We start from the raw sequence: 14,809 nt of genomic DNA on the forward strand, positions 1-14,809 counted from the left end.
ATATCCATAATACTTTCATCCTAATAGCAATATAGATAGGTTTTTATTATGATGTTAATACAAATCTTATTACAGATTTCGTATTCTGACATGGCCGCTAGATGGCAGTATATATTGACGAACGGGATGAGATCTAGGCCTACATACATGTGGAATTATCCTATCTCTAAATTGTGCTTCCTAAGCTTTTGCTGATAAGCATGACCCATCAGTATACCGAAGAGGCTATTTTGCGAAAACAATTGACAAACATATGAAGAGGAGGTCATTTACACTACACCCAATGCCGCCCAAGGGATGGAGACGCCATTGAAAAGCCATCTAGATGCTGTTAATTACAAAGTTCTCAAGTAGCCTACATAAATTATTAGTCTACAACAAAACCATATAGCCTATGTTACTATTTCAATATTAGATGTGATGAATACTCATCCATTTCGATTTCCCCCATAAGTATTTTTATCTAGGCATTATATTTATAGCCTATTGTTCAACCTTCCAATATGATACATACATATTGATAAAAACAAAAAGAAACAGACCAGTCTACCGGATTCAAGCTGCCAACCTCTATCCTGTATCATGGGATATTCTGGGAAAGAACACAAAAACACTTTCCGTATAATTGCATCTATACTTAGACAATGATTCATATTCCCTTGGAAGCTATTTATAAAGTACCTCTATAGACCTCAAGTGTACCAACTACGTTAAGTGCATATCATCATGGCCCCTCCCCGTTGCCAGGTGTTTCACCGTACGCAAAATTAGGCCGCACTACTTACACACAACGATATAGGCTTGTCAGAAAAAATCTCCCCACGTCCACCCCTCTTGTCTCTCTGACACTCCCACAAAAAAATGACATCACTCCGTCAGCAGGAGATATAAAATAGCATGCTTTCCATTGACATCATACCATATCCTGTTGCTAGGAAACGGGGAGTCAACACTAGTCACTATGGGAACCACACTTCACCTTCAAATCTCCCGACCTCTATATCCATCGTGTGTGTGTGTGTGTGTGGCAAGTTAAAGGGGAGAAGAAAACTAGGACTTGTTGGTGTTGTATAACACACATTTGCAGGGCTGTGTCACGTCACTCCCTGCAGTGTGCGTCATGCTGCTTGCTACGTGACCGCTTCAGTCTGAGGAACATGGAAATAGATTTTTGTCCATTGAAAAAAAAAATAAGGACATGTATTGAAAGCTCACACTAAGTGGCAGTACAATCAGTAAAACAATACAAGAAACAAACTACATTGAACAACTATATTCATTTATTTTTTATCCATATATGACAGGTTGATTACAGTGATCAGTGCATTTCATTGAGGCCAGTGGCTGTAAATATAAAATTAACATAACAATCAGACAAAAAAAGAAGATACTAGAGATAACCTCCAGAAGAGTTTGCTAGCGGAAACTAATTGTACGTTTAATGACGTACAGACGAGATAATTGTCAAGAGCCTATCACAGTGACTGAAACCAGACTTTAACTATTGAGGTCACAGAATCTGACAAACCAGCCAAGACATTACAGAGTGTTCTCCGGCATGTAAAAAATACATTTATACAACAGATTGATTGCCTAACCTGCAGCCACCGAGACAGTCAGCAGAGTGGTTCTACATTGCACAGTGTCATGATAGTCTACAGTTCGTTGCCCATGTGGCAAATCCTCCTCAAATCGGAGTCTGGCATGCGGTTTCTTGGTACTCAGAGTGTGCAGACCTGACCGGGCACCCCATCCCATTCCCCCACCCCCCGCCCCAACTAATGTTTCGATTCCGGTCCTTTTTTGGCACAATTGAGCGAGCGAGCAGCTCTCTCAGCTGTCAGTCGCTAATTGAGTTTAGCACACGCGTCGCTGCCAGCGCCCCCACCGGAGGGGCACACAGAGAGGTGGGCCTCACCCAGGTTTTTTCGGATTAGGTAGCCCATCGCAGGGGGAACAGTTTTCCACTCCAAGTCTGGGCTGGTGCCCTTTTCCGTGCCACCCTGTTTGCAGCCGTGGGGGGGATGATGCCCCCAAGCCACACTGGCAACCAGGTCCTGCCTTTACAAGGCATCCCCTGGTTCACCCCAGAACAAAAAACGGAACAAAAGTGAGAGAGGAAGGTCATTGGCCGCCACTCTTTCACAGAGGTTTAAAAAAATGACACACAGTGAGATCTTGGACGTTCGCAAGTAAGAGGACAGCTATGGATGGCAAAGTTGATTTAAGGTTAGCGTTTGGCTTTTATGATCAAAAGCTATTTAAGCAAGCATGCAAAGACACTCATTGTTTTCTCACGGATAAACAGCGGTAAACATGTGACAAATCCAAAACATGACATCCAACCCCTTATACATTTAAAATGTATAAGCCAGACTGGACTGACTGATTTTTGACTGATTTTTAACAGCATTTAAATGAAATCAAGTTAAGCTTTGGCTGTGGCGTATGCTTAATGATTCAGATTCTAATGGCATTCTCTTGAGGGTTTTCTTCAGAAAGCCACTCTCTTGGCATAAAAACTCATCTATATGGACTGCAAATATTGACTCAAATCTAGATTAAAAAAAGAACAAATAAAATGTCCACATGGCACTTAACATGTGTGCTGCACTATGGCTGTGTTCCTTCACCTGAATGACACATGAAACAAAACCACTAGATAAATAAACCCTAAAACCAATCAAATCAAAAGAAAATCATTGCTAGACTTACTATTACGATAACAAACAAGTAACGTCTGGTACTCTATAAAACTGGACACCGGGGTTCTGGATGATCAACGATCACAAACAAGATCATCTATAAAGACATTAACTAAGGAACTGTATTGGACATGGTAGGAGATCCTATGATTGTACTCCACAGAGTAAACAGCAAGGGAACTAGAAGGACGGAACTAGATAATGTTATAAAGCAAGCTCACTGGTGCCGTGAACGTTTCAAATGAACGTTGTCTTTCCTGTATTTCATTCTTCCGTACTTTTCCTTTCGCGTCCCACAGCACGCTAAAAAGCGTACCCCTTGTCCAAGCCATGCACACTGCCCGATTGTAGCTGCATCATCCTCCTCGCTCTCTCGAAGCAGAGGAGGACTGGAGGGCTTCCAACCAGGGTCCTCGAGACCAAGGGGTTCTGAGTCCAGTCGAAGGCAAGCAACTCCTCAGCACACCCCCGGCTCCCCCGGCTAAGGACGGTTGAACCGCGACGAGACGGATATGAGTGAGGGCCACCTCTTCTTCCATCCGTCCTCGCATCCATCCGTCTATCACTGCGTCTTTCCATCCAAGTCCTTCGACCCCTTTCCCCCGCCGCCGGCCAGGTTCTTCCAGTAGCGGTGGCAGGCCAGCTCCAGCAGCTCCAGCCCTCCTATCAGCTTCTGCTGGCCCAGGAACACCCCGACCATGGCCAGGCAGTAGAGCCTGACCGGCGCCCACAGCCACAGCGCCGTGAAGCAGAAGGCGATGAAGCCACTCCAGTACAGCAGCGAGGCCGCCTTGACCAGTGCCACACGGAGCTCCGTCTTGCAGGGCGGGACGCGCGCCACACCCTCCCGGTCGAAGGCCCGCGGCTCCGCCGAGTAGAAGTCGCGCAGGCGGGCCTCCTTCTCCACCCAGCGCTCCTGGCACCAGGCCTGCAGCTCGGCCGGGTCGGACCAGCCGGGCAGGGAGGCCACGGGGTAGCGGCGCACGTGGAAGTGGATCTCGCGGGGGAAGTGGCCCATGATGAGGTGGCGCTCCGTCTGGGGGATGTTCTTGGGGTAGGCCACGGTGATGTCGTGGATGGCGTCCAGGTTGTCCGCTGAGCAGGGGGAGAGGGGAGGGGAGACGGAGGAGAGGGACGGGAGTTCAGATTGGTTTTGTGTTGGAGTGGGACAGTTCAAATTGATGATAACATAAAAAGTTATTCAAATGTGTTTATCTAAATTCACTTGGTTTGATCCGTTTAAGCTTTTATCCAAATGGACATACAGTTAATTCCGAGAACATTAAGGGGCCAAGCACCTTGCTTGGATGATGGACATGGGAGGATAGAACCCAGCATCCCTTGCCTAGCCACTACACCCTCAACAAATAAACTACACTCAAATTAATCCGATTCAGACATTTCACACCAAATTTGATGTTTAATTGAGGTGTATATTTAGACTTGACATTACAGTACATTCTCCGTCCGACATAATTACATCCTCACCCCTCTTTCCCTCTAATAAGCACTGTGTCCGGCACTCTTCAAAGCTCTGAACTCCATTACACATGTACCTCTAATTGAACCAGGGGCTTAGTGCTGCATGATTCCCTCTCCTTCACTGCTCACAACATCATCATCCCCACCACAAACAACCCCGGCCTGCCTTACATAACACATATCCCGCTCTACTTACCCTAAACAGCATGATGCCAGGCGGGATGACACCTGCCTGTATTATTAGCCTACGTACAGCTTAGCGCTACCCTGGTATAAATAGAGCAATGAGAGCACCGCACCAGACTGAGACAAAGACCCACAGACATGACTTGTTAGTGGTGAGGGTGAGAGACACACACAGACAGAGCCAGAGCCAGAGACTTAGCTAAGCCTGAGGATGAGACATACACAGAGCCAAGGAGACACAGAGAGTAAAACGTAAAACGTGAGAGGAGAGAGAGAGAGAGAGAGAGAGAGAGAGAGAGAGAGAGAGAGAGAGAGAGAGAGAGAGAGAGAGAGAGAGAGAGAGAGAGACTTAGTCGAGGCCGCTGACACTACTGTGATTCACAGCACCTGCTGGGTAGGGTAAGTGCCATGCTGGGTGTCCAGAGGGGCCAGAGCGTTGTCTGCGCTAAAGGAACCGCCTGGAGGCCTGCCAGGATGAGCTCATTGGGGAAACATGAGACGCTCGCGGGATGCTGTAATGGCTGGCACGGGGATGAAGTAGTTGTCTAGAGGCCTGACGACTAACAGGTATGATCCACCTCCAATAACGCAACCGCTGGATCCCCTGAGGTCACCGAGGGAGAATGTGTCACTATCTCCCCCGTGCAGAGCAGAGACTCCAGTGTTGATGGAAGCCTTTTGTGTCTTTTCCATGCATTTCCTTGGCCGGCTCAAATTAAACGACGGATCACAATGATCAATAGGCACATAATAGTCATGAGCAACTGCTTGAATCGGCTGTTGGACTCTTAACAGATACCGGGTGAATCCGTTTACCCCCCCCGCTCATTTGAAAACAATCTTAAGAGTGACCTCTGACCTTTGCGCAGTGTTTCCACGATGAAGGTGAACCCGGTGGTGCGTGGATGCAGCACATACTCGAACTTGGGAAGGCCGTTCTTCACGGCGAACTCATCGCTCCTCGCTCTGGTGTTCTCTGCAACAGAAACACAAAGTTCAGGTTTACCCTTTGATAGCGAGATTTGAAACCTAAAAAGGAGAGAACCATGTTTACCGGATCTATGTGTATACTTTCATTCTTAGAGTGGTTTATATTGTAAACTGTACGATCAATCCTTTAATAAAATACTAATCCGCTTCATAAAAATGACTCCTTAAAATAACAGTTAACTAAGAGTTGTAATTCATAAACATACAGCAGCCTGATGGAATGGCCTTGACAGAGTCCTCTGGCCAGGACAGGACGTTTTACATCCAGAATAGCCTCAAAGTGTCTGTAAACACATGGTGGCCGCACCGCTGGTTTCCACATCCAGGACCATGGACGTCCTATTACTCATATTATGTAACGGGCGTCCCAACGTGAAGGGCGTGTTGGGATGAACTTGTCACTCTCACATAAGTGCCCTCCCAAACCCATATTGTGTTTTTAAATTGAATTACAATGCCTCCAACTCAGGCGATGGGAAATTTGTGAAGGGACTTACGTAAGGTAAGGTAGTGCCAGTGTGAAGGTGAATAAAGCTCAAATATTTAGGGAAGGCTGAACAAACAAACCAACACAGACGACAGAGAGGGTCACACAGCAAAGGGAAACAGAGCTGGATGGCTATAAGGGGCCAAAAGCCCAACATGACATAACGTCCAAAGCCTGATTGGTCCTCTCCAACGTCACGGGGGGAGTGAGACTCGACCCCGGCTCTAACCACTTGGGATCATCGATTGGCTTAGCCAGGGATCTGAGAGGCTTTCCCATGCGGTACCGCTGTTATTTTGATGGGGGAAAAAAATGAAAATCTCATACAAATGAGAGAAGCATGTATGTGGTAAAAAGGGATTTGGCTGTGGTCTTATCACTCCTGAAATGGCCTTTGCACAACGTGCTATTGCGATGACCTAGGGGAGGTGTCAAAATAAGAGCCTTAGCTCAGGCACACTGTGTCACATGCAGGACTAAGAGACTTATTTAGAAAAAAACTAATCAGGGCAAAACTAAATGCATACAAAACAACAATAAGACCCTTATAGTTTAAAGTTAAAAGAAGACAATAAAAATGCTTACTAAACAAAACTCTGTGTAAACCTTTTTTTTTTTTTTTTAAAGAAACCTGACACTTGTTTTTTTAAAGACATTAATGCTGGGTTCAGATGGATTCAGAGTTTCTCATTGTCCAGATCGCCCCCGTTTTCTCCTTGGGAGGGAGCTACCTCACACGGGGTTATAGATTCCATGGCAGAGGACAGCAAAAATTGCAATATGTTAACTTTGGACGGCGATGTCGTCTACCGTTACAGTGGCAGGCGTTTTCTGTCAGCCTCACCTCATTTGACCTCCTGCTCTCCTCCACTACACTTATATCTGTTTTGCCGTCTACCTGAATCCATGTGAGTGCAGGATAAGACGCTTATTTAGAAAAACCAAAAACAAGACCCAAAAAAAAAAAAAAACATTACCGGTAAGATCAGTGCCTTCGGGGAAGAGCAGCAGCTGTAGCGGCTCTCTGATGTCACAGAAGTAGTCCAGCATGCGCTCCAGGTGGTTGCGGTCGTCCTCCCAGCGGCGCTGGATGAACACGAAGCACGCCATCTGCATCGCCCATCCTGCAGGGTAAGTATAGAGCACCTTGAGCAAAGGGTGACAGTGGAAGTCGACCAACTCCAACGACACCATGAGCCCGTCTGTGCCCGTAAGGAAAAGAACATGTTTGGTTGGACTTTAACTTTGAAGTATGGACCACATAAGATCTGGGAGACTTTTCCGATCTGGGAGACTTTTCCGATCTGGGAGACTCAACTAGATTAGAGTTAGGGCTGGCCCGAATACATCATTTCAAGGTTTGCCTATTCTAAACCCATATCTGAACATTCAGTAAAGAAAAAAATCTATTCATACACTGCCTGTATATATGGAGCAGGCGGAGAACACTGCTGCAGAATGAGGTTATCATCAACTGATCATTTTCTAAAGTGGTTCAATTGGTTCAAATTGTGGGAGTGTGTGTGGATGATGGCTGCTATGAGCAGCCTCACCTGGCCCGAGTCATACTGATTGGACTCTGGAGGTGGGTGAGGCTGCACTCCTGTTGTGCTCAGGTAAAGCCAGCCATCACCACACATACACACTCAGAGATAGCACTCCTACATGGCAACATGAAGCACCGAGCCATGTATCATTATCAGCAGCCTTTACAAAAAACCAGCTTCAACATCACCACCCTGGAGAGGATGTATTCATTAGGTCACCATATGCGTCATACAGTAGGACCTAGGGCTGGGTGATTATTCAAATTTTGATAGCGATTTTAATATTTTTGTATTTCTTTTTCTTTCTTTATAGAAATTGCAAGTGTAATCCCCAATCCAACTATGTGATACTTTTTATTGTAACGTTGTATATGAGCATTATTAGCCATGGCATTGCACTATAAGGCAAAGCCATCAGCTTTTTCCTGCTCCAAACTATCATTAATATATCGGCCTTTGAAAATCAACTATTGGTCGACCTCGATTCAATTCAGAGATGAGCTCTCAAATACGGCTGAAGAGATTTGTGGAACGAGATTAAGTAAGTGCGCTAATCAGCAAGCTCACGTTTCAAGAAAGTAAGCTACACGTAATGCCTGCCTCATATGAAGTACCCATCATCATGACAGCATTAGTGCAGCATATCAGTGCCAAAAGTTATTGACTTGAATCCATGCATTTCAACAGACGGTATCGACAACACTCACCCTTGTAAAATCAATTGTGAGGTGGGCCAGGGCTCAAGACGTTAACGTTTTCTACTGTTGGCATTGGTGCCACAAACTTTTTAATTTGGTTGCACTATTAACAAATCAAGTACCATCCATCTATGTTCATTCATATGAACAGATTCATTCACTTTAGATTTAGTTTTTATTGCATAGGGGATCTTTCTCCATTTTTAACCGGCAGCTCCTCAACATCTCTTTCCTCACGAACCAACTCTTCGCTCTCCTTCTCCTATCAACTACTTGGTAACTGCTAATCGGGGATACACTCCAATTACTATATTTTTATTTTCTGGCTATCCGTCATCAAGAACAATGCATTACTTAGCATGCTCTAGGATAGCGCTAGTGCTGCGGTGCAAACTTTGCACAATGTACAAAACACTTTTTTCCTTTTATGAGCAAAACAGCATGTCTTCATTGAAAGTTAAGTTGGTCGTGTTTCCAAAAAGAGCACTCACACCTGCGCCACAATACTCTATACCCTATAACTTCCAGCACTTGACAAAACCTTGGCATTTGGCATGCATCGCCATCCATTACCACAAATTTTATTATACACGGAACAAGACCTAAATCCAATCTTCCAACGTGCATTGTCCTTCTAAACGGCGACGCAGACGGACGGGCCGCTGCGTGGCTCGTCTGGTGTGCAAGCCGCTTTACATTGAAGCTCGGACCAAATGTTGAGTGGGACTCGGACCATATGTGGACCCCAAAGCCAGTGACTTCCTCCACACAGTACTGACTTGATATTAGAGAAACGCTTTTTGAAGAGTTGTTCCAATAAAACATGTGTCCAATTAGACTGTTTCAGTCTTTGTCCCAACCCTTTTTTAAACATTACAGGGAGAACCCTGCATACATACACACACACAAATCTGCAAATTTAGCATAAAAAGTGAGGAGTAGGCATATCTGGATAAGCCTGATGTTGATACCATCCTGATCTAACAAGGTCCCATTCTGTAAACGAAAACATGAATACCTGGATATTCTCACGAAGCCAACTCAAATCATGTTTTTTGGATGAGGGGGGGAGCACTGCCACCGTGACCAAACCCCTGCTGCTATTGATCAAAGCCAACGGGAACATCATTTAAATGGCATTCTACCACTACATCCAGCAGGGCACTACCCACCGAAGCCAGGCACAGCCTTGAGGGCCGCCTTGAGGCAGATCTTCTCCATCCGCAGGTAGCTGTAGCGCAGCAGGCAGCACCACAGGAACATCCAGTCGAGGCGCGTGCGATGGTTCATGACAATGACGCTGCGCTCGCCCGGGATGAAGCCATCGCCCGTGATGACCACCTTCACGCCAAACACCAGCTCCAGCAGGGACTGGGGACCAGGGCCAGAGAGGGGATCAAACAGAACGATTGTGACACGAATGCAGAGAAGGAGAAGTCGGAGCGGGGAGTCAGACTTAGAGGAAATTAATCATGGTGAACAAGACTGTATGCCAATAGTTCATAGTGTCAGTTCATGTTAGTCAGCTTGGATGATTATGCTTAAATGGGGGTGGAGGAAATAGGCCAGGATAATATAGTGGCTGGGTTTGATCTCATATGTCCACAGCCTATATTGAATGATGATTATCCATAAATGAGGAGGGGAAAGGCACAACGGTCAATTCTCTTATAGGACGTAATAGAAAGAAAGAAAAGATGGGTCCCCACTCACCACAGGCAGTGTGAGCCAGGTGGCTACGATGCGGTCAGTGATCCAGCGGTACCAGGCCGGAGACACCAGCATGAGGGGCAGGAAGGGGCCCAGCATGAACACACTCCCGAAGAAACTGCCCAGGAAAAGGGTCACCACAAAGTACAGGCCTCTCACAGACACCGCCATACCTGAGGAGACCAGAGGGAGCGAGAAACGGGTTGGGTGAAAAAAAAAAAAAGAATGAAAAAGGGTTGAATACCCAGCAAGGGAACCCACGTGAAGTATAAATGCAATCAAACACTGTAATGTAAGGCTCTCCAGATAAAAGCATCCACCACCCAATGGCTTGAGTTTCGTCGTTTTAAGGAGCCCAAGTCAGACTTGCGGGAAGCTCTTCAAATAATTGAATAACGATAGGGTTATTGTGTGGATATTGTGTGGAGGTGGGGGGGGGGGGGGGGGGGGTCATGTTTCAATGGAATTCATTCATAAGTCAGACCTCAGCTGGTAGGTGACCTTTGAGAGGAGCCCCTATCTAACTAGAGAATAAAAGTTTAACAGCAGCGTTGCTAAGGTGTGTGTGAGGTGTAGGCCTGGGCAATAAGACTTTTGATTAATCAATCAATCAATATAAAACATGTTCAATTTTGATCAATCGATAAGAGACTGGACCACTGAATCTAGCAGCTGGGTTTGTTACACAAACACAGTTCCATACTTATTTACAATATTTGAGTGTTTTTCATTGTTGTATCGACATTGGAGTATTTATCAATGAAGAATAGTGGAAGGTCATATTAAGTGTTAAACAGAAGTGTTTAAATCCAGCATGGTAATACCTAGTCTTTTTAGGTCATTAAAATTATTAATAGTTATCGATATTGATCAATATGATCAAGTTATATTGTGATATGTCTTTCAGCCATATCGCTCAGGCCTAGTGAGGTGAACTATGTGCTGATGTCTGTGTGCACAGTGCTGATGTGTGCGTACACGTACACGGTGCTGATGTGCGTGCACAGTGCTGATGTGTGCGTACACGTGCACGGTGCTGATGTGCGTGCATAGTGCTGATGTGCATGTGCACGGTGCAGATGTGCGCGTGCACGGTGCTGATGTGCATGTGCACAGTGCTGATGGGCACAGTCATGGAGAGAAATTGTTTAACACTATAATATAAAAACAAATCGCATGTGTGTGGACTTTAAGCAATTTTTTTGCCAAAAAAATCTCCATTGACAATGCAACATTTGATGCAAGGGAAGTGGGGTGCACTTATGATATACATGTTTTTAAATATAACAAATATCATTTTAGGGGCACTCAGCACTCATTGTGAATTAAACAAATGATGAAAAAGGTTGCATGGCTAATGGCTGTGATGCTGGTAATCCAGCAGCAGTAGTGCACCACTACTGTATGCATGTATGGGAAACAATGGTTATGTATACTTCCGAATCATTTTCCCACAAACAGTGGAAAATACGAGGCAGACATTACCTGGTTTGGAATGTAAATAGGGGAACGATTTCTGACTGCGGGTTACTCATTATGGGCTACGTTATGATTCACAGAAGCACTCTACCATTAAATAAAAATTGGACAATGAAAAATGGCCCAACATTTTTCAGCTAATCTCCTGTACACTTTTTTGTTGTTGTTTAATTGGACTCCTGAATATTTAGTACAAGCAGTGGTTTCAAATAAAGAAAGTAGCTGCCATATGTATCAATTGACAGACATTGGTTGGGCAAACAAGTGAAGGAAAACAAGAGCAATGTGAATATTGCCCCGGAGGAGGAACAGGATGTCAACACATACTGGTTAAACACGCTAGTTCCTGTAGCTACAGCATGCCTGAGATACCGTATGCACAGCCCCATGAGAAAGGCAAACACCCTCACCTTGTATGACCCTTTGGTTAGTAGTACAAGATAACGATGTATGATCCAGAAGTGAGGATCAGATATGGCCTTGGCTGCGGACGCCAGGATACTGCACTACATACTGTACATCGAACAGGGAACCAGAATGTCCGACAGGTGTGTTTTGTTGCCTCACATGAACCCTGATTGACAACATTTTAACCTTCATGGCCCTTATTGAGCTAGGGGCCATCTTGGTTCTGGCTTGGTAATAAACACTAACTGGGGGGGGGGGGGGGCTGAATGTGGGATTCCACATTTAGTTCCACCATCAGCTAGGTGAATAAAGCCCATGAGTGTTGTGATTGCACAAGCCTGCAGTTCCCCTCCAAGTTCCTCCCTCGCTGACGCCTGGCAAACCCAGCAACCATGACACAGCAGGTCCCAGGTCAGCACACAAACAGGCTGAAGGTGCATTTCATTATTGTGCGTGTGTGTGTGTGTGTGTGTGTGTGTGTGTGTGTGTGTGTGTGTGTGTGTGTGTGTGTGTGTGTGTGTGTGTGTGTGTGTGTGTGTGTGTGTGTGTGTGTGTGCGCGCGCAGCACTTACACACAAGCAATAGGGGTCTAAGGGCCGTTTTTAACAACGGAAAATATGAGACACGCAAGCGGAGAGCAGCAAGCTGGCTCAGCGCTATTGTCACAATTATGCCCCGACGTGTGCACAGAGAACACACCCTTGGGTGCCCTGGGTGGAAAAAAAACGGGAGAGGGCAATTTGACGTATAACAAACCGACACACCTAGGGAGAGAGCTGGTGAATGGAAACCATTGGCTATTAAGGGGGCAATTCTAAGAGTTCACACACAACATGTTATTTTCCCAGTCTGTGTCCACGAGGGCTTGGACTCAACAAGGCAGTCTGAATATTTAGACCATTTATTTAGCTCCATTCAGAGCAGAGCGGCACATCGTTTCCTATCGCCGGCCTACAAACAAAGCCGCTTGTCGGGGTGATTTATTAAGAAACGAAATGGCCAGGGTTGAACGTATAATCACCCGGGCGATCTTTCTGAAAGCACTTCCCCAAACATGAATGTAATGCATAAGACACTGCTCACAAAGAATTCTTCTGGAATTCTTCTGGCTAGCATCGTGCATTCCTTCCTTTGAGCTGAGCCGTGAGCCAGAGATCTCAACAGTGTTAGCTTGCCGCATGCTAACCAGTGTTTATGGGATATGAATATAAATGCCCTCCTCATTTTCTCTCTTCTGACCAAAATACAGGGCCATTGCTTTTCCAATGTTGGCCTGAATCATATGGTACACTGTTTTGGCACACCTTTTTGTCAATGTTTGTATAAAGTTATGTGGCATTTTCACAAACAATCAAGGTGGCTGCCACTGGTATGTCACAGGTTTCAATGCTCTGATTGGTTGTAGCCTAGGTCTATCCTATAGGTCCAGAGACATTTTGGGCTGCACCTGTTGAACACATCCCTTGGAAAGGATTCAAACTAATACGCATTTAGATATTGGTCAGGCAGGGTTAGGCAGTGTCAGGCTACAGTTTTGCCTCTCCACCTGCCTGGACTTGCAACAGGCACGGCAAAGTCTAGAATCACTTTACCTTTCATAAAGACGAAATGCCATAAGGGAACATTTTTCCAAATGACTTATTTGCCTGTAGTATATTTAGGCTTGACAAGCACTGATATAAATTTAAAAAAAGTACATTTCTACACTCTGTATCAGCAATAAATCCAACCCTTTGTGGAGAATGACAACTCTGTTTTTGTATTAAGGTTATCTAGTGGCGCTACAGAAAAACATCATCCTTGTGGAAGCAACATAAACTATCTCAAACGCAAACTGCTGTCCCCCAGCCACCATATGCAAATGTCCTGTTTGTGTATTTAGCTGCAACGTCCACACTGTTCTAACAACTGCTCTATCCCATCATAGATTACCTGAATACAATATAATATATGGCATCTTTCAAAAGGCAGTGCCAAGATTTGATACCAAACTCCTACTGTAATACATTAACCAAGGCACTTATCTGGCAATATTACTTTGAACCAGAGAGTTATTCATTAAACATCCATCACTGAAGTCCCAAAAGGTCTCACTGTCTTGAGGATTACAGCTCTTGCCAACAAGCTAGGTGTTGCCAAGGTGCAAGTGGCTGTATGTACTAATGATGACTAATATTTGTATTAACAAGTTCATACATTTAGATACATTCATACATTTAGACTACGTGTTTCAAATTTCAAAATTATTGAAATAGGTGCATTAAGAAGAAAACACGTTAGCATTTCTTCAATTATTAAACGACTTGTAAGGGTCTAACACATTTATACGTGCATCGGACCTTAATCTCAGTATTCGTTGATTATTGCATTTATTGTCATCGTCCTATTTGACATATGAAATGAATACGTAGTCAGGCAGTCTTTAAAATAAACATTAGTAGTATCCAATATGCGACCATGGGATTAATAACAACAACAACAACATGCATAATGATAATAATAATAACTAAAGAAAATCTGGGACATGGATCAGGGCTTGGTTACTACATTATTAATGCTTAAGGACCAAGCCATAACAAGCTTTAAGCGATAACGTAACAAAACCCAAATATGTCCAAAAAGGAGCGCAAATGACAGCTTCTGGATGCAATGCAACTACAGGACCCATGCTACATCGTAGTTTATAGCGTCGCTACTAGTACTGGGAAAAGCTATGCTTGAACAGACTCCTTTAGATAGTGTTAGTACATACATGCAAAACACACAATTACAAGTGACAATCTTACCCACCTTTCGATGTTGTTTTCTATTTCCTCTTAGGAGTACAGTGAGCCGCTTGGCTCAAACAGCTAGTTAGCTGTTAGCTCGAAGAGGTGCGGCCAACATGTCAAAATCTCAGTTTCCATATGTAACCATGTGTATCTGCAAAAGCTACTTTCACCGATCACTTGAAAATCACAATGGTGTATTTACACTTCGAAAGGTGTTCAGATACATGCTTATTCATTGTCGGGTTGTGTTGACAGTGCATCCCCTATGCATGCATCAGAAACGTAGCCATACTATTTAGCTCAACCGACCTCTCAACTTTTAACTCTAGCTATGTAGTTGCGGCTA

The 14,809-nt window shown here is 44.7% G+C and overlaps 1 protein-coding gene across 1 annotated transcript; it reads right to left on the minus strand.

Annotated features, from left to right (window-relative positions):
• Positions 1-1,264: 1,264 nt before the first annotated feature.
• On the minus strand, positions 1,265-14,759 carry lclat1 (lysocardiolipin acyltransferase 1). Its single transcript, XM_084481867.1, has 6 exons — positions 14,483-14,759; positions 9,809-9,978; positions 9,268-9,466; positions 6,828-6,974; positions 5,233-5,349; positions 1,265-3,800 (listed from the first exon to the last, which is right to left on the minus strand). Exons 2-6 carry the CDS (start codon positions 9,974-9,976, stop codon positions 3,268-3,270), a joined length of 1,164 nt encoding a protein of 387 aa, XP_084337993.1. The 5' UTR covers positions 9,977-9,978; positions 14,483-14,759; the 3' UTR covers positions 1,265-3,267.
• Between the last annotated feature and the right edge of the window lie 50 nt (positions 14,760-14,809).

This window comes from Micromesistius poutassou, assembly GCF_964030765.1.
Source record: "Micromesistius poutassou genome assembly, chromosome: 17".
NCBI classification, from domain to species: domain Eukaryota; kingdom Metazoa; phylum Chordata; class Actinopteri; order Gadiformes; family Gadidae; genus Micromesistius; species Micromesistius poutassou.